Source organism: Myripristis murdjan, chromosome 2, assembly GCF_902150065.1.
Source record: "Myripristis murdjan chromosome 2, fMyrMur1.1, whole genome shotgun sequence".
Taxonomy (NCBI): domain Eukaryota; kingdom Metazoa; phylum Chordata; class Actinopteri; order Holocentriformes; family Holocentridae; genus Myripristis; species Myripristis murdjan.
In genome coordinates this window covers 16,629,735-16,651,894 of record NC_043981.1, presented here as the reverse complement: position 1 = coordinate 16,651,894, position 22,160 = coordinate 16,629,735, and the positions used below count along the sequence as shown (strand labels likewise).

The following is a 22,160-nucleotide window of genomic DNA, read 5'->3' as shown; positions in this document are numbered from 1 at the left end:
ACCAATATTGCAAATATGACTAATAATCAATAGCAGTTATCGGTTATGAATTACTGTAAATGGAGGTGCAAAGTGGCTGCATCAGTTTTCCAGAGGTCATAGAAAAGACGTTTATTAGAAAAAGAAAACACATAGGCCTATAGATTTTTTTTTTTTTTTTGCGCTCGTTTGATAAATCAACTCTGTCTTGGCCTATTTATGGCTCCTTATCTTTAATTGATTTGTTATAAATAACCTGTATTGGCTTCCTTGATCGATTAGTCTCACTAGTTTTGAAGGCTACACCATCTTGGTTTATGTATCACCAGAGGTGGAGGGGATGGTCTGAGCGGTCCGTCCCATCTGAGAACAGCGAGAGAGAGAGAGAGAGAGAGAGAGAGAGAGAGAGAGAGAGAGAGAAAGGTGAAGGAGAGAGAGAGAGAGAGAGAGAGAGAGAGAGAGAGAGAGAGAGAGAGAGAGAGAAGGAAAGAAGAAGAAAGAGGGGGACCGCGTTGAAAAACAGCGCAGCCTGGAGTCTCCAAACCCTCCAGCGCATTCAAAGCTCCAACGCACCATCCGGATCAACCATCCGACCGTAAAAAAAAAGAAAAGAAAAGAAAAGAAAAGTTGCGTTTCTAGACTCCAAAAAGTGACTTGGGCGGCTCTTTTCTGCCTTTTCCAAACTTTGCTCCTGTCGCCGCTGCTCGCCCGGGATGGATCACTGATGCGAGGGAACGCACCGAAGTGAACTTTTCCTTTTTTTTCTCCTCTCTTTTCTCCATGCTGAGGCGCAGAGTTTGGGGAGGACCTTTCCAAAATACGCGCTCTCGGTGCGTCCTCGTCGCCGCAGACAGTAGATGGAATTTCATGCTTTGCAAGGGATTTGGTGTTTTCCTTGCTGTTTTTGGCCGAGAAAAAGTTTGACTTGACCAAGAGGGAGAGGGGAAGCGAGGCTGCAGGAGTCGGGAGGGAGCCGCTGGGACAAACTCGTTGGGGACGAGGAGAGAGGGACACTTGGGTAAGTTGGCCATGTGGTCAGGGACAATCTTTACCTTACAGCGATTTTTGATTATTTTTTTGATTTCGGTGGCGAAAAAATGACAACCAGCGCAGTAATAAGAGTGATCACCCTCAGGAAAAACCACTATGATATTCCTATAATATTACCATAGGGACTTACAGTGTGTCTGCTCTCGGTAGTGAGTTTGAAGTGATCTTTTGACACCTAATGGCTGTGATATTATTATAACATTACTGAAGCTTCTTAAAGCGCGCTTATGGTTTCCACTTATGAATTTTAGTGATTTCATGGTGTGTAATTGTATTATTTATCTCCTTAAGTGTATATAAATTCCTATAATGTAAAATTCCGGCACACTGTTTGTTTTCCTGTGGATTTTTTTCCTACATATTCCCTCCACAGTGTTTTATTGATATAGTTCTTTATACAAAAAGCAAATATTTAGCTCAAGACAGGCCACACAGGCAAGCATTACAGCTAGTGTCTCTAATAACAAGACAGCGGTTTCAGGCCTGCTGCAGTCAACGTGTATGAAATGAGACCAAAAAAAAAAAAAATCCTTGTGAGCCACTTGAAAATTGTTATTTTAGGTTATTTGAGGTTTACACTGACGCTGGAATCCCAAGAATTTGCAACCTGATATTTAAGATGCTCTCTAGTCGAGCAGCCTGTAGAGTGAATACGTCCCTCCAAGATAAACACTGTTTTTTTATTATTATTTCACGAAGTTAGGGATTTTATTTTAATTCATGTTTTGGGTCATGTGAGCTTATTTGCATCAAATTATTTGGGCGATTTTAAAATTTTAAGACGCCTCACTTTGTGCCTCGCCGTGAAAAGGACATGCAGAAACATAATGATAGGCTTTTGCAGACAAAAGTCACCTACAAGGCTTCACTGAAATGAGCGTAGGCCTAAAGGAAAATAAACATGAATATGAGCACTTTTTTTGCAGCTATGAGGCTGCACAAACAGGCCGCATAAATGTTTAGTGCCTTACGGATTTTTTTTTTATGCAGATAAAAATTAAGTCAACTTTTTCTCAATTAAACAAGAGAAACATACGGAGGCAAAAATAAGGATCTGTAAAAAATAATCCAGGTTCATTCCCCCCAGCCTCAGAGCTCTGAAATGGTGCTAAGTGTTTTTTTTTTTTTTTTTTTCTCCCCCTTTTTTCAGTGCTGAATGGCCGGTTGCATTCATTTGCATCAGAAAAAAAGTTTTAGTGCATTTGCTATTGTGGAGAATGAAGAGTTCCAGCAGTCAGGGAGCTGGGGGGGAGTGAAAAGATGTAAAGAAATAATGGGGCCCTTCACATTATTCAGGATGACATGGGGGCTTCCCAAACCTGTGATGGGGATGTCACTTTCATCCTGCCCCAAGCGCCTCTCCTCGCTGTCATTTTCACACGTTTCCCCCGCAAGTCCTATTTGCACTTTATTATTGATTTGAGCTCTATCTTCTCCGGAAAGATCTGTGGAGAATTTAATGAACCTCATTCCAAAAAAAAAAAAAAAAAAAAATGCTGGGAAAAAAAGATGGATTTCTTGCAAAATAAAGGGGGAAAATTAAGTCTGGCATGCTGGCGGTTGCAAGGCGCGATAAATGTGAATGAGAAGTGAGTAAAACGCCCCGCTGTGAGGATTCAAAAGTCTCTTATCCCACAAAACAACAAGTCCACACCAATTAAGCCATGTGGCCCCGGGCACTTGTTCCTTGTGGGTTTTGTGGAGAAAAGAAGCATCAGTGGCTTTACACAAGCCAGGGGTGTAAATCCACTAAACCCAATGGAAAAGTTCCTGCATCTAATATCACTCACCGCAAAAAAAGAAAGAAAGGAAAAACTCCAAACCTGCTCAAAGAGATGGATTAAAATTTCTTGGGACAAGTGGAGCGATGACTGACAACTGAGAAGCAGATAGGGTTTGTGGTCCTCACAGCTTTTTTTTTTTTTTTTAAAGATATGTTTCTTGCAATTTTGTTTTTGATTTTATTTTCTCCCCCATATATAGTGATAAAACCTGGAAGATCAAATTTGCACAACTGGGAAAACCTTGATCGGTGCTCAAAGTAGTGACACAAAATCTTAATTCAATCAACTTTTCTACTGCAGCAGTTGTGAGAGAATCAAAAACACTTTACTTTGAAATTCTGCCATTAAATTACAAAGAATAAGAAAGGAAAGAAGCTCCTCTTTTCAGGTTGTGATGATTTTTTTCTTTCTTTTTTGCATCGTTCTGCAGTTTCCATCTGAATCAGCTATCCAAAGAAATTTCAAACACTGCCTTCTCCTCTCTCTGTGTGTGTGTGTGTGTGTGTGTTGCTGTGTGTATTCCAGCCTCCACAAACACACCCTGAGAGATATACCACTCCTCACACATTGCGGGTCTCCTGGATTATGGCCTTTATGGTTTTATGTTTAAGTCGATTACGTGGCTTTCTGTTCTCACGGACGTCTGCTAATCACCTGAAAACACGTTAAAGAGTCATTATGGGATCAGATTATTATGGTCATAATACGAAGGACGCGTCAACACTGAGGTTTTTGCACATATTTTGCTGCAAAAAAACAAAATTTAAAGTGTATCCCAACTAGGCATGATCTTCAATTCTACATTATGAAGGAGTTATTAAATCATTTACTAAAGTATATTCCAAATAGGATTTTCCATCTCAATCCGCCTCTCTCACTCTCTCTCTCTCTCTCTCTCTCACACACACACACACACACACACACACACACACATGCACACAGGGGGTTTGTATATGTCAGGGTGTGCTTGTGAAGGCTTAATCACACACACTTGCGCTGAGCTCTATAAAGATTTATTTTGCGCTATGGATTCTCGCCTGTGTGTTAGTTACAGACTCTGGTCAGTATCACTCAGAAGCGTGTGTGTGTGTGTGTGTGTGTGTATGTGTGTGTGTGTGTGTGTGTGTGCGTTTCCCTCCAACCAAAGCCAGATGATAGAAGACATAAGAAACTTCCTCCGACAGAGGAAAGCAGCTATCAGGCAGCAGCAATTATACGTGATGAAAACAGGGCTATGTTTAATGCAACGGCATCACACACACATATAGACTCACACACACACACACACACACACACACACACACACCAAGAGACATCAGAAATCAAAGGTCCAGGGGCCACTTGGGGCCTGTAGCTCTTCCTCTTTGCATGAAACGTGCTGTGTACCCATAGTTCTTAGGGATCGGCTTTGATGCATCTGTTAATTAACTCCTGAAGGGACGGCAGTAACCCCATGATCAGGCCTGAGTCTCCCTGACAGCCACCGAAATGAGCAAGACGTGTGTGTGTGTGTGTGTGTGTGTGTGTAAGAGTGTGTGTCCGTGTATAAATGTGAAGGGCGGATGTGAAAAATGCCCCATGCTGTGAAAAGAGACGTCCGCAGCGACACTTTGACATCTCATAAAATGAACGATCGCCGAGCAGCCGAGTGTTTGCCTTTCCACACACACACACGCACACACACACACACACACACACACACACACACACACCAGCCCTTCAGCCTCAGTTTGGGTATAATAAGAGAGTTATCACCAGATCTGATGGTTTTGCCGTGTTCAGTGATAACCACATGCGGTGCAGGAGACCCGGCCGTCGTGCTTCTTGTTGATGAAGAGCCGCGGCGCTCATCAGAGCCGGGTGACAGGCGGGAAAAGCCAAAAACAAGCGCTGAAAAGCTGCCAACCCGCAGAACGAACTCTTTTTTTTTTTTTTTTTGGGGGGGGGGGTTGTTTTTTTCCCCTCCGTTTCCCTGACATGTGGGATCCCAGCAGGCCATGTGGTATTCTTTAGTAATCAATCCTCCCGGCCGCCTCGCTCTGCAAGCGTTCTCATAATCAGACCTCGAGGTCAGGAGGAATCCATCGCCCCCGCTCCGCACCCGCACGGAGGCCCCCGGTTTCTTCTCCCCAGGAAGGGAGGGACCGTCGGGGGGCCGGGGGACAGACTTCATCCTGTGGGCCCCTGGAGGTCTCTGACATGCCGTTAGTGACGGGGCCTCAGCAGGTTTTTCCACCGTGTCAGTGGCTATTAGCTCTGCCTTTCAGGTGAGAGCGGCCCTGCCACTGTTTGACAGCTGTGGCTGCCTGTAAACCGGCGAGCACGCACACACACACACACACACACACACGCACACACACACGCACACACACACACTCCTTTTGACTGCCACCACGTCCAAACTTAAGAGTGAAGGTGATCCGGCTTTTCCACTGTGGAAGGACTTACCTTAAGAGCTGAGGCCGGCACTCAGGACCATATTTTAAATTGCAAACGTACTTTAATCGTACGTTTTTTCATAATCTTTGCAGTTTTGTGTCTTAGTTCTTTCAGTTTTAGTGATGTGTGCCTTTTCTTTGTTGTTGTTTTCCTCATTTGCGAAGTTTATTTTAAATGATGCCACATAAATGTACTCATATAAACTCCTTGTATAATCAAACAGAAACCTTGACCTGCCCTGACCTTAACCTTTGACCAATTTGAAAACAATTTTCATAACAAAGGTCCTACCTGAACTCCCCAACCTGCAAAGTTTGACCGAAACTGAAGAAAAGCTGCTTGAGTTATTTTACAGAACTGCACCATTTCCTCATTTTTGCGTTCTCTGTTGTGAAGCACTTTGAAGCTTTTATTTTGAAATGTGCAACGTAAATACGATGATTCATATTTTTCAGAGATGCATTAGCACCCACACGCAAATTGGGAAGGTTATGCATGTCTCACACACACACACACACACAGAGCCAGGCCTTACACTGTGACTCAGTGCATGCAGGGAGTTTCCTTGGACGCTTCACTGAGTGTCAAACGTTGTGCTTAACGAGGGGATCATTGCAATGATAAACTTAATGATCAGTTTCTTACACTGGCATTCATAAACACAGGAAATTAAAGTTCAGAGATGTTCGTTTAGTGAAAGCAAAGCAAGGACAGTGAAGATGAAGCTTCAATGATCTCCAGTAGGACGTCAGGTTTACACTGCAAAAAGTCAAACTCTTACCAAGATTATTTGTCTTATTTCAAGTAAAAATGTCTTATTTCTAGTCAAAATATCTCATTACACTTAAAATAAGACATGATCACCTCAGAAGTAACTTGTTTTTAGACAATTGTCTCTTGTTTCAAGTGAAAATTTGCTTGTTTCATTGGCAAAATTTGTTTCTTGTTTCAAGCTAATTTCACTTGTTTCAAGTGAATTTTCATTTGAAACAAGTGAAAATTGTCTAAAGACAAGTAATTTCTGAGCTGATCATGTCTTATTTTAAGTGTAATGAGATATTTTGACTAGAAATAAGACATTTTTACTTGAAATAAGGCAAATAATCTTGGTAAGATTTGGAATTTTTGCAGTGTAGTCTCTTTTTTTGTTGTTGTTGTTCTTTTATAGGAACGCTGCATGACAATGAACACTTCTAAAAGTTTCCATCCACGGCTCATGTCCAGAAATCAGTTCACAGATGTACACACACACTGACAAAATGCCACTGAGCAAGGCAGTTCATCACCGGCTGCTGCAGTGGCTGTACCAAGGAGCCTGGAAACACGGGTCTTTGTGAAAAAAAAAGAGTTTGGTAACACCTTCCCCAGATAAACAAGGGTTAAGAAGAGAGACTTACTGTAGGTGTTGATAAAAGGCTCCATGTGGGCAGCGGAGAGGAAGCCAGCGGCCCAAACTGTGGCCGTAAAACAGCGAGTGGCCGTGTTGTAGCCAGACCATTTGGCCGAGGGTCAGGGATCAAAGCGGCCGGGCGGCCTCGGCGGCGGCGATGCCCAGCGGTCGGTGCTCACTTCACGCCGTCAATCACTGGGGTTTGAGGTGTGGGCCGCATGCAGAGCTGTGGAGACACACATATGGTCGGCCCTCGGTGATGATTTAAGTCTTTACAGTTAGAGAAATAAACATGGCGAGGCTCTGAAATGAGCAACAGGTACATTTTAGGAGTTTATTCTGTGGCTCTATCCCAAGTGAGCAGGTTCAAGGTCTTTCTCGAGGATGCTTTCACGGGACACACTGGTCTCAAACTTTAATATTTAAGAATATACTTCTGCACAGTTGTACACAAAGGCTTTTTTGACCTGGTGCTTTGCAGGGAAGATATGTGGGAAATCATTAAGAGAGTCATCGGACCTGAGGAAGATCCTTGAGTGGATCAAAATGTCTGAATTCGTAGTTGTAGTTGTAGTTGCAAGCTTGACACACTGATTCTCTTCATGATTCTCAGGGGATCAAACTTTAAAACCTTCAGTGAGACTATAATCTATTTAATTGCTAGTCCACCCTGCCACCTAACCCTACTGCAACCCCAACTATCAAACAGGTTTCTATTGCTGACCTTTGAGCATTTTCTCTGCAGTTTATTTTTAAGTTCATCTAATCAGGGACCATGAACAAAATGCATTAACCCTTTATAGGGCGAGCGACTATTTTTGGTAATTTCTGAAGTTTTACATATCAGGTCCATCCCCTGTCTCAGTTAGTTCAATAATCATTTGGTCTTCACCCAGCCAATCAGCAAAGATCGCTCGACATCCCAGGTCACATGATTGTGGCATTTGACCAATCTCAATGGCTTTGATTTTCTATTACAAAATGAAAATTTTAGAAAAATTTGATAGAAGTAATAAAGTCCTGTCATGTTCTCTAATAACAGTCTAGGGTTGTTTTTTTGAATTTCAAGTAACGAGTGCCCTATAAAGGGTTAAACTCAAAGAGTGAAGATGCTTTGTGCCAGATGGAGCTAAGTAGCTCATCTCCGTCTGCAGTCCCAGGTTGAAGCGCCTCGACAGGAGCGAGCGCAGAGCGTTTACCCTCCTGGAACACACTTGCTCAAATCAGCACCTTTCCGGCCACAAGCCGGCCTCTCCCGCCTTTACAGCTGGCTTGTGCTTCACATCAAAACAGGAAGCTAAAGGTCAAAATGCAGGCAAAATTATTTAATTGCAGCCAAAACGACAATGCGCATCACGCGGCGGTCGGTCACACGGTATTTTCACGCAGGTGGAGGCTGCTCTTGAGCCTTGCTCACAGATAAAGGGCATTCAAATGAACAGTTAAGGTTGGTGTTAAGGTCAAGTTAGAAAAGTGTAAAGCTGAGGTTAAAGATAAGGTTAAGGTCAGGTAAGTAAGATTACAGTAAAAGACAAGGTTAAGGTTAGAGACTAAAGCAGCTTGGTGAACGTCAAGGTAAAGGGTAAGATCAAGGTCAGGTACACAGTTTGGTTAGGGGTTAAGGGTTAAGGGTAAGGATAAGGGTAAAGTTGAGGGTTCGATTCCCCCATCGCTTCTCATCGCTTAGTCATCCCAGCTGATGAGTCCGGGAGACAGCGGTGGGATTTCTCCGCTGAGCTCAGCCCCGACATCTGTTTGGTGTTGCTGTGGGCAGGAGGGGATCAGCCACAGGATATTGGACATGCAGGAAGTGTGTGTATGAGTGTGTGTGTGTGTGTGTGTGATGGTAAGCTAGCCACGGGACACCTCAGAGTAGCCACCACCCACCCAACCTGGCTGCTTCTGTGCAGCGAACGTCCCCGTTACAAAAGACAAGAATGGAGCCTGAATGGAGATTTACACTCTCTCGTTGTTTTCCTCGGTGTATAATCAGCTACAGGACAAATAACATAATGCAACAGGAATACAATAGCTTTATCATATTTCTCTCCAAGGGAATATTTCCGGCTCCCTCACACACACACACACACTTCTTTTTTTAGCGTTCAGATTTGGGATTTTGGGTCTCGTCGCCTCTCGTGAAGTTAAGGGGAACAAGTCTCGGGAGTTGGTATAAATTCAAATGTCACTGTTAGCCTCTATTTGTTGCATTTGCCTCTCGCACAATAAACAACCCCCCCTCTGTCGAAGCTGCATTCTATTTTAGACTCGCCACCGACCCGGGCTTCTTTTACGGGATAGCTATTATTCAAAGGAGAATAGGTGCAGGGCCCAACCATAAATTCCAGCAAGTGGCCCTTCGGAGGGGTACCGAGCCGAGGAATTGACTGTGTGCTCTGTGATTTTACTCTGGTGCGCCGTGACCTTTTGAGTTGAGACAGAGTCATTAGTTTGGTTGACAAGTGCTGCTGTAATAATTCAGGGGGGACAGCGGCTGCTAGTAATACTCAGTGATGAGCCAAAGTGCGCTCCTGTAGGCTGAGTACACCTGGAAGGCAGGGGGCATTTGTTTTCCCGACACCGGGAATACATTTGATTTCCACACGTCACCCCCCTCTGCAGGAATAATCCATATTTTGTCAGTGAGCGCACAAATGAGCATTTTTTGTAATTTACAGTGGGTTGCTGGTGTGATTTTCCTGGGTAAACTGCTTGGACTTCACTGCAAAAACTCAAAGTCTTACCAAGATTATTTGTCTTATTTCAAGTCAAAAATGTCTTATTTCTCGTCAAAATGTCTCATTACACTTAAAATAAGACATGATCACCTCAGAAGTAACTTGTTTTTAGACAATTGTCTCTTGTTTCAAGTGAAAATTTGCTTGTCTAAAAACAATTTACTTCTGAGGTGATCATGTCTTATTTTAAGTGTAATGAGACATTTTGACGAGAAATAAGACATTTTGACTTGAAATAAGACAAATAATCTTGGTAAGATTTTGCATTTTTGCAGTGTTGTTTTGATGTGAATGTCAGTGAGGATTTAGCCTGCCGCCTTGTGCAAAAGCAGCTTTAACATCACAGTGTAGGCAAAAATCTGCGACTCAATGCAAAGGTGTGTACAAAAATGGCACCATGAGTGACGGATGACAGGTTTTTAACGCTTAACGTGCTCCTCGTGACGACGCGGTCGTGTATAATCTGCGTTTGTCAGATTCACTTTATTGGCCAAGTACAGTAAGTGTTTAGGAATCTGTCTCGGTGGTATTTGTGCAGAAATACACCGGCATCTGGGGTAGTAAGACAAGTAGGGCCTACATCATAATGGCACACCTGGGACAGCCGGGGCTTCATATGCAGACATATACATACATAAACCGGCAATATGGAAGGAGAGGTAAAGTGATATGGAGCGGGTTCTCTTTGATAAGTGTTTGCAGTCCTCTCTCTCAGAGGCTGAAAGTGAAGTGGTGCTCCCTGGAGTCAAAGGGAAGGATGAGGCAGCAGAGCAAACATGCATTGATCTCAACACACAATGACTCTGCTGGGGTGGGGGTGGGCAGCGGGGGGGGGGGGGGGCTCTGCAGTTGTTGTTCTCTTAAATAACCTTATTGTAAGGCTCCCTTTGTTGTCTATTATACTCAAATGAATCATTGTGTGTCTTGTAAAAGGCTCTGTCATTGGCCAGCAGGAGGGAGCAGCTCATTATGTCCACGATCTGAGCCATTAACCTGCTCACTTGTTTGTGAATTATTACTATGAGCAAACTTACTGATATTTGACAAGTTTGTAAGAAGTGCAATTCAAATCTTTGTACATGACTCATGAATAGTTTTAATATGTTTTCATTATGATTTAAATAGTCCTTTTAGTGTGATAAAAGCCCTTTATACCACTAGTTTTGAACTAGTTTTGCTTTAAAAAACAACTTCATCATCTCAAATTAACACTGTGAAGAATATATGAGCTGTATTGTCAGCAGTGTGGTTTAAATCTCTCCTCAGGCTTAACACCAGCCTCTCAATGTGTGAACAACAAATGTTCAGCCTGACTAATAATGATTTGTGAGGACACATCAGAGGACTGCAAGTGTGGAAGCCATTATGCGCCGCATATGTCACCTTGACTAAAGGCGGATTTGTATGTGTGTGTGTGTGTGAGAGTGTGTGTGTGTGTGTGTGTGTGTGTGTGTGTGTGGGGTGGGGGACTTCCCGTGAGGCTTCACTCCTGGCCCCTCACACCTGTTGCACTGACTAACCCGCCGCAATAAAGACACCAGGCAAAACTGTCAGTCAGAACCTTCACTTTGTTAAAGAGGCAGTAAACTCGGCCCGACTCGGCGTTTACAAAGTCAGCGGACGCTCGGTTCATGGGAAGTGTGTGACGTGTGAAATGTGGAGGGGAAGTACAGGGGTCGTCCCGTAACCAGCAGGGGGGTCACAGGTTCGTGACGAGTCATGTGTACTGTAAAAATGTCCGTCAGAGAGGCACTAAACTGCTCAGGACTGTGAGTCCCTTTGGGATTAAAGTGGCATAAATATCCATATGTCATGCTTGACCCATGACGGAATTAATCTGCAAATAAAAAATCATTTTAACCCAAAATTCAGTGTTGAAATCTTGTTTTTCTTCAAACAAGGTAAAAAAAAATCTGCAAGTTGGATCCAGAATTTTCATTTTCTTGATCCCAGCGGCCTTTTTTCAACACATTTATACTTGTTTCCCACAAAAAATCCTGAATCAAGTGAAACTGTACTGGAAACTAGTGGGATTATCTCATCCCACTGGCAGATTTTTTGACTCTGTGTGAAGAAAAACAAGATTTTAACCCAGAATAGCAGACTAAATAATTTAAGATTAATATTTTTGCAGTGTAGAGATGTTTTTTTTAGTTCTATATACTTCATTTTGGTCATGCCTATTCAAGGACCCAACAATGGCTGGATTTTTTCTTTCTTTTTTTTTTTTTTTTGTGGATTTAAGTTATATTAGGAAGCATTGTGGGAATGTATTATAAACGCCGAAGTGGTTTTGTGTTTCAGCATTTAGCCAAAACATCCCTCTTCATTTCCACGGCCGGCTTTGAAGAGAACGTGGCATTGTTCTAGCCGAGCACGCCGCAAAGTCCTCTCTGAATGGCGCTGACAGAAAGGTCAATAGTCATATAAACTTTGATGACATGCGAGCTCAGACCTCCGCCTCCGCCTCCACCCTAACCCCCGAAACCCCCCCTCGCCCACCCTCCCCTCTGCCAGAGAGCAAATTGAATCGTGAATCGGAAGGGGTTCACGGGAAGAGAGACCCCCGCATGGCGTTTTGTCTTCCCCCGACAAAACCCCTCGACATGTTTGCCCGGCGCTCAAGGATAATCGCGTAGGTTCGACAAAGATAAACACTTGGCAGAGCGCGGCGTGCCAAGTCATGCACCACGTGGAGAGCAGCCCCGATGGACGCATGCTTCACATTTACAGGCTCAAAGCAGAAACGATTATCCAAAACGGGCAGACCGTTCAGTTCAGTGTCTTGCTGAAGGACACGCTGGCTGCCGCGGGGTTTGAACCTCTGACCTTTTGTCTCATTTGTGGCACATAAAGCCTGTTTTGCTGTAATAAATGTACTTTTTTTTTCTGCAGGGTACCAAAGAATGCTCATTTTCTTGCCTAGGCCAAAGTGTCCACTGCAAAACTCCTCATCTGAACGAGTCGTTTTGTGTTTTATTCAGGATTCATTTGATTTTCTTAACAGAAGCTGAGAAATCTGCCAGTAGGATGAGATAATCCCACTTGTTTCCGATGCAGTTTCACTTGTTTCAGGAGTTTTCTGGGAATCAGATCCACTGGGAAAAAAAAGAAAGAAAGAAAGAAAGAAAATCTCCACTAATTCATTCTCATATTCAGCCTTAAAATCAAGATTTTTTCACTGGGAACAGGGTAGATTAAGGTAGATCAGCCCACGAGGGTCAAGAAAACGACACTTGTTTTGATATAATTCGTGGGAAAAAATGGATTAGTGTTGGAAACAAGTGGGATTATCTCATCCCACTGGCCGATTTCTTACCATGTTTGAAGAAAAACAAGATTTTAAAACTGAATATGAGACTGTACGACTTGTTAAAATGGAGATTTGGCAGTGTTCTTAAAATGATGCAGTATTTTTTTTTTTTTTTTTTGCAGCTTTCATGGGACTAAGAGAAATGACTTTACTCGATGCATAAATGACAGAAAATGGTGGTTTTCTGTGTTTGGTAGCGCTGAAGTGACAGGTCTGACTGCAGTATCTTTGGGCTCTTTTGGTGTTTGTCTGATGCAGATCACAATGCACCTCACACTCAGCGCTCTTGACAAGCCTTTTCTCGTGAACGCTCTCAAGTGGGAACATCTGAGTACTCTCAGTGTCTCGAGTGCGTCCCGAGTACACTCACCTCATCTCGAATTAACGCTCCCCCTTTTCTCAGCCCTGCTCCGAGTGTACTCACTCCACTCATTCACAATTAACAGCTGCTTTTGTGCTCCCTCGCTTCTTTTTCTTTTTTTTTCCAGAGCGCTTGACGCCGGCCATGGAAACTTCCGCGTCGGCGGCCGCCGAGAAAAAAGACAAAATGGACGGGAACGGGTTCGGCGACCTCCCGAAGAAACCCTCGCCATCAGTGACGAGAGGTAACACACTTCTCTTTTCTTTTTCCTTTTTTCTTTTTTCTTTTTTTGGAACCCTTTTTCCAGGCACTTGAAGCAACCACCGAGACGTTTCTTTATTTTTGCTCAGAGAGGTGTCTCAGCCGGTCTCCGTCAGGCCTCAGATGCTGTGTGTCAGAGTAAGCCAAGGTCTCGCAGGGACTCAGCCACGGGGCAGAGGGGGGGCGAGCGCGGCCGATGAAATATACATTTCAAAGATAAAATGCCATCTTGGGAGACGATGCTCTCGGCTCTAGTCAAGCCTGATAAGGTACCCCCGAACGCAGCGGGAGTCAGAGGTGACTTACAGTAGATGTCTGATAGGAATTGTAATGGAGTCGGGCCTTAAAAGAGCATCATTAATAGCGATCAGACGCCTCGGTGTGTACAGTCGAGGAGTGTGGCACAATTTGAGCCCATAAACGCTGATGAATAGATAACATGACAAGAGAGAGCTGGGACAGGTGAACACCAGTGTTTGTGTTGTTGAACTAAATGAAAAGTAGCACCGATCCTCTCTCACCGGGGAGGGACAGGCAGAGAGAGGGAGAGAGACTGCATGTTTTAAAGATGTCAGTGAATGTGTGATGAAAGCGCCGTATAATGAGGCTGAAAGACCTTGTTCTTACCTCCAGAGTATAAAAGTGATGAATTACTGAAAAAAAAAAAAAAAAAAAAAAAAAAAAGAGGCTGGTGGAGCCACAGACGACACGGCGCTTCAGAGATTGACAAAGATGCGGAGTGATGGGCCACCTTTGAAATGGAAATATAATGTGTGATTTAGTGACATTTTTACTCATTAATGAAGGACTTGGTGGCCTGCCATTATGAAGAAATACTCATTAATTGATAAAGAAAGGAACAAAGCTGGAAACAGGGTGTTTTTTTTTTTTTTTTTGCCCAAAAAAAGTCGGCACCTCACCAGAAAACAACTTTAAACTCGCGCGCGGACTTTAACTGGCTTTCACAGCTCTGTGAAATATGAAGAAGTCTCTGGGGCTCAACAGGATGTGAACGATTTTTTTTTTTTTTTTTGCTTCTCAGGAATGAGAGAGAGAGCGATTCGACTGGAGAGCACGATGTTACAGGCGTTTCAGGGTAGATCTGAGTTTCTACAACAACACGTTCCCTGCGATCCTCTCCTTGACAGCATTAAAATACCGCCAGATAATTCCAACGCATCTCGGCTTAAGCAGAAGATACAATTCCACCCGGGATATTTCTCCCAATCCATTAAAAAATCATCGGCGCTGCCTCTAGCCAGCGGAGAATCAGCGTGAGCAATGCCAAAAAAAAACCATTTAATCGTGTGAAAAACACTGACCCACATTCAAAGTGCTGCCCACTAGTCAGTTGCAGGGATTTTTTTATTATTTTTTTAATTTTTTTTTTTAAATGTGTCCGTCCCGTGAAGTAGAGGTGAGAGTGACATGAGAGAGAGGGAGGGAAAAGAGAGAGAGAATGCATGTTTTAAAGATGTCAGGGAACGTGTGATGAAAGCCCCGGTATAATGAGGTTGAAAGACGTTCTTACCTCCAGAGTATAAAAGCGATGAATTACTAAAAATGGCTGGTGGAGCAGCAGATGACACGGCGCGTGAGAGATTGACAAAGACGCGCCGTGATGGGGCCACTTTTGAAATGGAAATACACGCCGTGATTTGGTGACATTTCTACTCTTTCATGAAGGACTTGGTGGCCTGCCATGACGAAGACATCGACAATTAATAGCTCACGAGAGAATATCGATGTAGGACAGTTGGCGCGCACATCAACCCACTGTGCTCCATTTCTTGATGAGCTTCACTAAATATCTTAAAAAAAAAAAACAAATGCAACTGTCCTCTTTCCCTTCCTCAGATTGATCTGGAAGTAAAACACATTAGCAGAGTGGCTTAGCGGCCAGAGAGACCCCTAGGGCCACGAAAAGTGTCCCGAAAAGTGTCCATCAACATTTAGTGAGGCTCTAGCTCCGCCCACACTGCAAAAACTTAACATCTTACCAAGATTATTTGTCTTATTTCAAGTCAAAAATGTCTTATTACTAATCAAAATATCTCATTACACTTAAAATAAGAGATGATCACCTCAGAAGTAACTTGTTTTTAGACAACTGTCTCTCGTTTCAAGTGAAAATTTGCTTGTTTCATTGGCAAAATTTGTTTCTTGTTTCTAGCTCATTTTCACTTATTTCAAGTGAATTTTCACTTTTTCCACTGGCAAATTTTGACAATGAAACAAGCAAATTTTCACTTGTTTCAAGTGAATTTTCACTTGAAACAAGTGAAAATGGTCTAAAAACAAGTTACTTCTGAGGTGATCATGTCTTATTTTAAGTGTAATGAGATATTTTGACTAGGAATAAGACATTTTTGACTTGAAATAAGACAAATAATCTTGGTAAGATTTTGCGCTTTTGCAGCGCACTTCATCCCCTCGCTGCTTCAGCTTCGTTCAAAGCGCCTCTGAAACGTCACTTTCTGCAGATAAAAGGACCCAAATTTCAGATTATATGCGTGAGTGCAGCCAGAAAAGGTTCATTCAAAGCAGTGTCACCTTGTAGCTGAAAGCCTGCAGCCTCACATTTTCAAACTGGATTGCAGAGACAAAATAATCCCAGTAATCCAGCAGGAGCCTTGTGGGAATCAAATGTAGCCCTCATTTGAATCCCAGAAATCAATTTTTTTGCCTCAACTTTTGGTTTTGCACAAGCGATCTACCTTTTTAGCTTCTTTTTATTAATTGTTTTTATGTATGTTTTCTTATGTTGCTTTTATATTGTTTTAATGCCTTTATGCTCTATGTAAAGCACTTTGAATTGCCTTGTCACTGAAATGTGCTATACAAATAAACTTGCCTTGCCTTTACTTGAACCAGGAAACAGTTCTGGCTCTGCTTGGTTAGCACCCCCTGGTGGTCAGATTGATACTCACTGCTGCTTTAAAAACTTGTTTTTAATACCCAGCAGTGAACGTTGAAGCGAGATCTATCTGTAATCATCCACGGCTGTTGCACTGATTTGTGAAATCAGGTCATTTCTGATATGTGTGTGGTTTTCATTTTGACCGTTAAGGCAAACACTTCAGATGAGCTCGATGCCAGAGAGGGATTTTTAAGCTTTTTAATGTGCAGCTCAGTTCAGCTCATCTTTATTGTCCCTCGAGGGGAAATCTGATTTGCAGCAGTGGGCAAAGACACGGAAACAGTGTACAAGTTACAAGAGTTACAGCAAACGACCAAAGACCAAAGGTTTGGGAGTTACCGTCCACTGGACTGGTGTCAAGAATAAAGTGCAGAGACGAGATTTAAGTGCAAAAAGCCTACGAAATCCTCCAAGAGTGGCTGTGCCCTCTGCAAAACCTGTCTGTCGTAGATATCTTTTAAAGAAAGCTGCTGCATGCCAGTTTTTGTTTTGCACTGTAAGAAATTAGACAAAAGGTTAAGGCAGACTCGTGGGTGTTGAATCCCAAAGAACCAGGTATGTCTTCAAAACTAAACATACAGCGCTGTCATCTTTGGCGTCTAGAGATTTATCGGCAGATTGAGATGATAGCCGTCCTCGGTGTGTTTCTGTGGGCGTTACCGATAACACGGCCCTGATGTGAATGGGAAGCACCGGCAGATAGTTGGAGGCGGATGACCTCATTGCCAAAACCTCCAAAAACGAGAGTGCTGTCCTCTTACTTTTGATGAATTTTTACTGTCTGTGAATTCTGTGCTGGTTTTGGGTGTAGCTGAACTGATGTGGGGGATCCCTCATCTGTTTACTGAGACTCTGCTCCAGCTGCGAGTGTCAGTGAAATGCCTAAAATATAGATCTAATAATAGCTGATCTATAAAACGCTCCTCAAAATGTTGTCCAAAAAGACTTATTTGCGAGGAAAAATTGGTATGCATGGGTTCTTATTTCTATCACTACTAGGTTTTTGAGTAACATCAACAAATTCTCATCTGTTTTTTCACCACATATCCACCAGAAATGGAAAAAAAAGTGACTAGATATGGCTTTTTGCTTTTCATACTGGCTGTAATATGTCAGATTTGGCTTACACGTGAGAGAGAAAATCAGAACGAGGACACTTGAAGCTGCAGTGTGAACGTAGCCTCAGCGATGCGTTGAATCTGCTGAGTGTGTTGCCGTGCAGACTTGACAACTGTTTAGCAGCAGGCCGGTCCATACGCCAGACATGTAGATGGAAATGCAGCGGTGGGACATGAGGACGGACAGCTCGGATTCGTTTTTTTTTTTTGTTGTTGTTTTTTTGCGGCAGAAGAGTTTTTGCGTGCAGACGAGACAGCGGTGAAGTGACTATCAGATGTTTTCTATTTGGACGAGGACTTTGGCTCTTTATTTGTGTTCCTGTCAAGAGGAACAAGTTTATTCTGAGTGAAAGCAGGGAGGAATTACTCTGACAGACCCTGCCTGTTAAGCTGATTAACACTGGCTCTCACCAGTTCAGTTTGCAAAGCTTTTTTTTGTCCGTACAAAAAAAAAAAGAAGGAGAGAAAGAAGCTGCTCTTTTTCTTTGTATTTCACGATCAAAAACAGTTAGCATGCGTGCACAAAAATCACCAAGGAAAACAGGAAACAGTGCAACCCTTATTCCTCCTTAACCATAACCTAACATGAACTTCGAGCACAACCATCCTATATGTTTATGTACGGTCATATTCAGTATTTTTAATCTTCTCTTCTTCAGTAAACACACACACAGGAAAAAAAAACAACCTCATTCCATAACCCTTCCTCCCTATCAGCTTTGTGGAAATAGCTCCATATTTTAATCTGAAATAAAGAAGAAGCGCAGACTCTCATCTCGACCAATCGGATATCAGAGGAGAGGCTCTCCGTGTACAGCCCCGGCGCTAAAAACCGCGGCCGTCTGCCACTGTGCCGAGACAGAGCAATTACTTATCGCGGTAATATGCATTATTATTCCTGTTGCCAGGCCCTGATAAGTGAATATGCAGTATGAGAGAGGGAGGCAGACGAGACAAGGTCCTTGAACCTGAAAGCCCATTCCCAAGCAGGCCGGCGGAGGGAAAAGTAGACAATTCTAATATACTGCCCCTGTTCCGGGCCCCTTTTATTGTCAGTGTATGGTTTACTATGAGCTGCAGAATTCCTGTCACCTAAGTCATGCCCACCTCTGAGCCTAGACGCCGGCTGTATAACAGCCCGCCCTGTTTTATATTCCCGTCCCACGTTATTTATTCAGAACAATTTCCTCTCTATCAAAGGACACGGCTAATGCCGAGTTTTAATATGTTATTTACACATAAAAACAAGCTATTTACAGCGGTGTATGTGTGCAGAAGGGAGGAAAATGAATGGGCCCCCGCGCCCCTCTCCGATCTGTTATATCACAGTTTAACAATCTGGATTGCTAATAGAACCATTTATCATGGAGCGGTCATTTATTTTATGTGAGCAGCCCAGGTCCCGTTCCCAGAGGCCTATGGAAATGGGGTGCGCATATAATGAAGCTCAAGTGAGAGTCACTTTGTTTAAAAAGTGGATACGCCACGCTCGGAGTCAATTAGAATGGACCCAGGTGCTCCAGGCTCTCCTGTCTGGTCCCTTTTTGATGATAACCCCCCCGCCCCTCCTCCTCCTCCTCCTGCTCTGTCCACTGTGAGCTGCACCCCGACCCCCTCCTGGTTTTTATTTTTGTGCAGGTGAAGGAAGCAGGCGCTAAAATAAAACTCTGGCTCGGTGACTCCTGGACCCCGGTCGCTGTGTTGTTTACTGAGGAAAAGGTCCCAGTGCTGCAGGCGGACTGCTGGAGTTTGGGCAAAAGCTCCCCGCGCCTCCCCTCGCCGAGCCCCGGGCTCTGCTGCCCACTTAATGGATTCAAATGAGCGCCTGTATTTCCTCTGACAGCATGCATCTGTCTGGTTATACAGGCCGGGCCAGAGCACACAGATTTACGCCATCTTGGGGACCTTTATGATTTCAAACCCATTCACAATAACGGAAGGTATTTAGAGGCAAACTATTGGTGAGAAATGCACTAAAATCATAAGGAATTACAGCATATATGAATCCGCTGAGCCTTATTGATGCGCGTGTCAGCTCCAAGTCTCTGCCCTTGGGAGAATTAAAGGCGCCCTCTTATTGGATTTCAAATTTCCCTCGATTTATATGCATAAATGATCGAAGATGTTTCAAGATGACATTAGGAAAAATGGATTTTGATTGAGTGGTTAAATTTAAAATTCAAAAATCAACCTTTTTTTTTCTTTTCTTTTTTTACAGGCAATTTCAGACACACTTAAGCAAATGCATCACAACTCGGCTCGGCCCTGATTGGCTCCTCTCACTTAAAGGCATTACCAAAATCCTTCCAATCAGTCAGATTTTGCAGAGTTTGAACTGGATCTCAGCAGGATTGCCTCATTTAAACCTGAGGGGCCGCTGTTGTCGGCCAATCAGGGCCAACAGCCCAGTGTTGTGCATGAGGAGTGTTCAAAATAATTCCATAAAGAGGCTTTTTAAAGAAACTACTTTTTTTTTTTTTTTACTTTACTTGAAAGCAAACAATGTGGGACCTTTAAATAATTCAATAATGCAGCTTTCTTTTTTTGTGTGTTTTTTGTGGGCTTTGAAACAGTCAATTGTGGCGAAGCAGCTCAGTTTTTGCAGGTTGGAGCCGGTGCTCATTGTATTCTCTCCTCTCCGTCTGTGTCGGCAAACTAGGCCAGGGGAAAGGACTGGGTGCCGCTAATGATTTGATTAACTGGCTTTGGTGGCTCATGACATACATCTTGCTGAGAGTGAGTTTGTCATTCGGGAGGGAGATTGATGTGCCGCGCTAAGCGCTACAGCCGCCCCGGACTCCCTCCCTCCCTCCTTCCCTCCATCCATCCCTCCTTCGCTGCAGCCTCCCAGGTCTTTTTGCTGAGTTGGGCAGGTCCACAGGGAGGGACCTAAGTACTTAGCACCTCCTAGGCCGCCCCAGGGCAGACCGAGGGGGGGCAGACGTAAACAGGCTTAGTATTCCCTACTAGGTCTCAAAACACACATCTGCAAAAAGTAGGCTACATTTTTTTTTTTTCAGAAAAGCTTATTTTCTCATCGATTCATGCGTATTTATGAAACGCTACTAACTAAACAAGTGACAAAAAGAAGAAGTTGCTGGCTTGGCTGCAGTCGTCTGTAAATTGTTTAACTAATAAGGCGCAGGGAGGAAACAAATCACTCACAGTACACAGATTAATAACCTGATAATTATTAATGGGGTGGCATTTTCTCCATGCGCAGGTGCAGCTGACCACTATTACATTACAGCGGTGGTCCTGAGCAGTTCAGAGGGCTGAGTGTGAGCAATGAGAGTGCCGGGGTTTGGGGCCGAACTGGGACTGGGCACTCGTTCTGCAGTAAGGTGCTTAAAAAAAAAAAAAAAAAAAAAAAAGTGACCAACAAACAGCATATGTAATGCCATGTGTCCGAGGCTGTGTGTTGAAGTGGAGCTGAAGCCGTGGTGACCGGCCTGCCCGTTAGAAACAAAGGGATTAGCTTGATTGTGATGAATCCTGAGCTCGGGACAATAGGCCTTTGGTTAGATGAATGGAGACGGGGTCCCGGCTGTGTAAATAGTATTTTAAGAGAGGTGGGTTAGCGATAAGGACAGCTTTCGTTATCGGGGCCGGTAAAGTGGGGGCTGGTGGACAGTGAATAATTGATGGCGGCTGGATGCGCAGACCCCCACCGCAAGCCGGCGAGCTGCACAGGGAGCACTCAGGGGGTCAGGCCCACTGGCAGAGAAAAATGCGACCGAAAAAGGCTCAGCGTCCACCTCCTACTCGAAAAGAACGGCCACTAATCTTCCTGAGAAGAAGAAGAAGAAGAAGACGAAGAGGAGGAAGAAGAAGAAGAAGAGGTGGTGGAGGAGGAGGGGGGCGGGGTTCCTTTCTCTTTTCCGGCCCCTCTGCTGTCTAAATGAGGCCCTGCCCAGGGAGGCCGTGCGAGAGGCAGGAGCAGGAAAAATAGCCCCCTGACAGCAGCCCGGGCTCGCTCACACAGAAAACTACTTCTTACACACAAACCCAGTCTATTTCTCGATCATGCTGGACGGCTGCAATGCACTTTAGCACGGAAAAGAATCCGTTTTCTACTGCTCGATCGATTCAGTGGAATGGGTGCTGCTAATTGCGATAATTATATATCAGATTATGAAGCAGATTCTGAAGATGATGAAGGAAGATGCTAAAATTTACATAAATCATGGAAGATTATTTCCATTATGGTCTTTTTTGTGAAATACACAGACAGAAAGACAGACCATTATGACCTCACTGACAAAGAGAGAGACTACACTAACTGCATAGACTACAATCACATTATGATATCATTAACCGAGGCTTTGCCAACTACTTTATATAATTGACAGAGAGGCATTGATTACATTATGACAGCACACATGACACTATGACATCATAAACAAAAAGGACTCTGAAATTACCGGTCTGCAGAAATGTTTCTCAAGTTATTTATGCTTTCAGAAATGAGAATGAAATCTTATTTTTCTTCAAACAAGTGGAAGGTCTGCCAAGGCGATGAGATAACTTCCAATATTAAGAGAAATCGCCGTTCCCAGACGTAAAATGTATTTGTGGCAATTTTCTTAAATCAAAGGCGAGCACTCCACTGGAATCAGGATAATTTCAGCCGATTTTAAGGAAATTATTGTCTTCAGATGTGAGTTCTCGCAGCGTGCCGCGCTCTTCATATGTGGCCCCTCGGTTCAGTTTTCCACTAATCACAGCGTGTCTGTGGACGGTTTGTTTCCACATGAGAACTCACATGTGAGTCGACTGTGGGCGCACTCAGAATCATCCGGGCTAA

General features: G+C 43.6%; 1 protein-coding gene across 1 annotated transcript in view; it reads left to right on the top strand.

Annotated features, from left to right (window-relative positions):
- Positions 1-929: 929 nt before the first annotated feature.
- Positions 930-22,160, top strand: part of LOC115372915 (zinc finger protein GLI2-like) — a 99,137-nt gene continuing 77,906 nt past the window's right edge. Inside the window, exons 1-2 of the mRNA XM_030071083.1 lie at positions 930-997; positions 13,182-13,298. Coding sequence (XP_029926943.1) covers positions 13,199-13,298 — 100 coding nt within the window. The 5' untranslated portion in view covers positions 930-997; positions 13,182-13,198. The remainder of the gene's footprint in view (positions 998-13,181; positions 13,299-22,160) is intronic.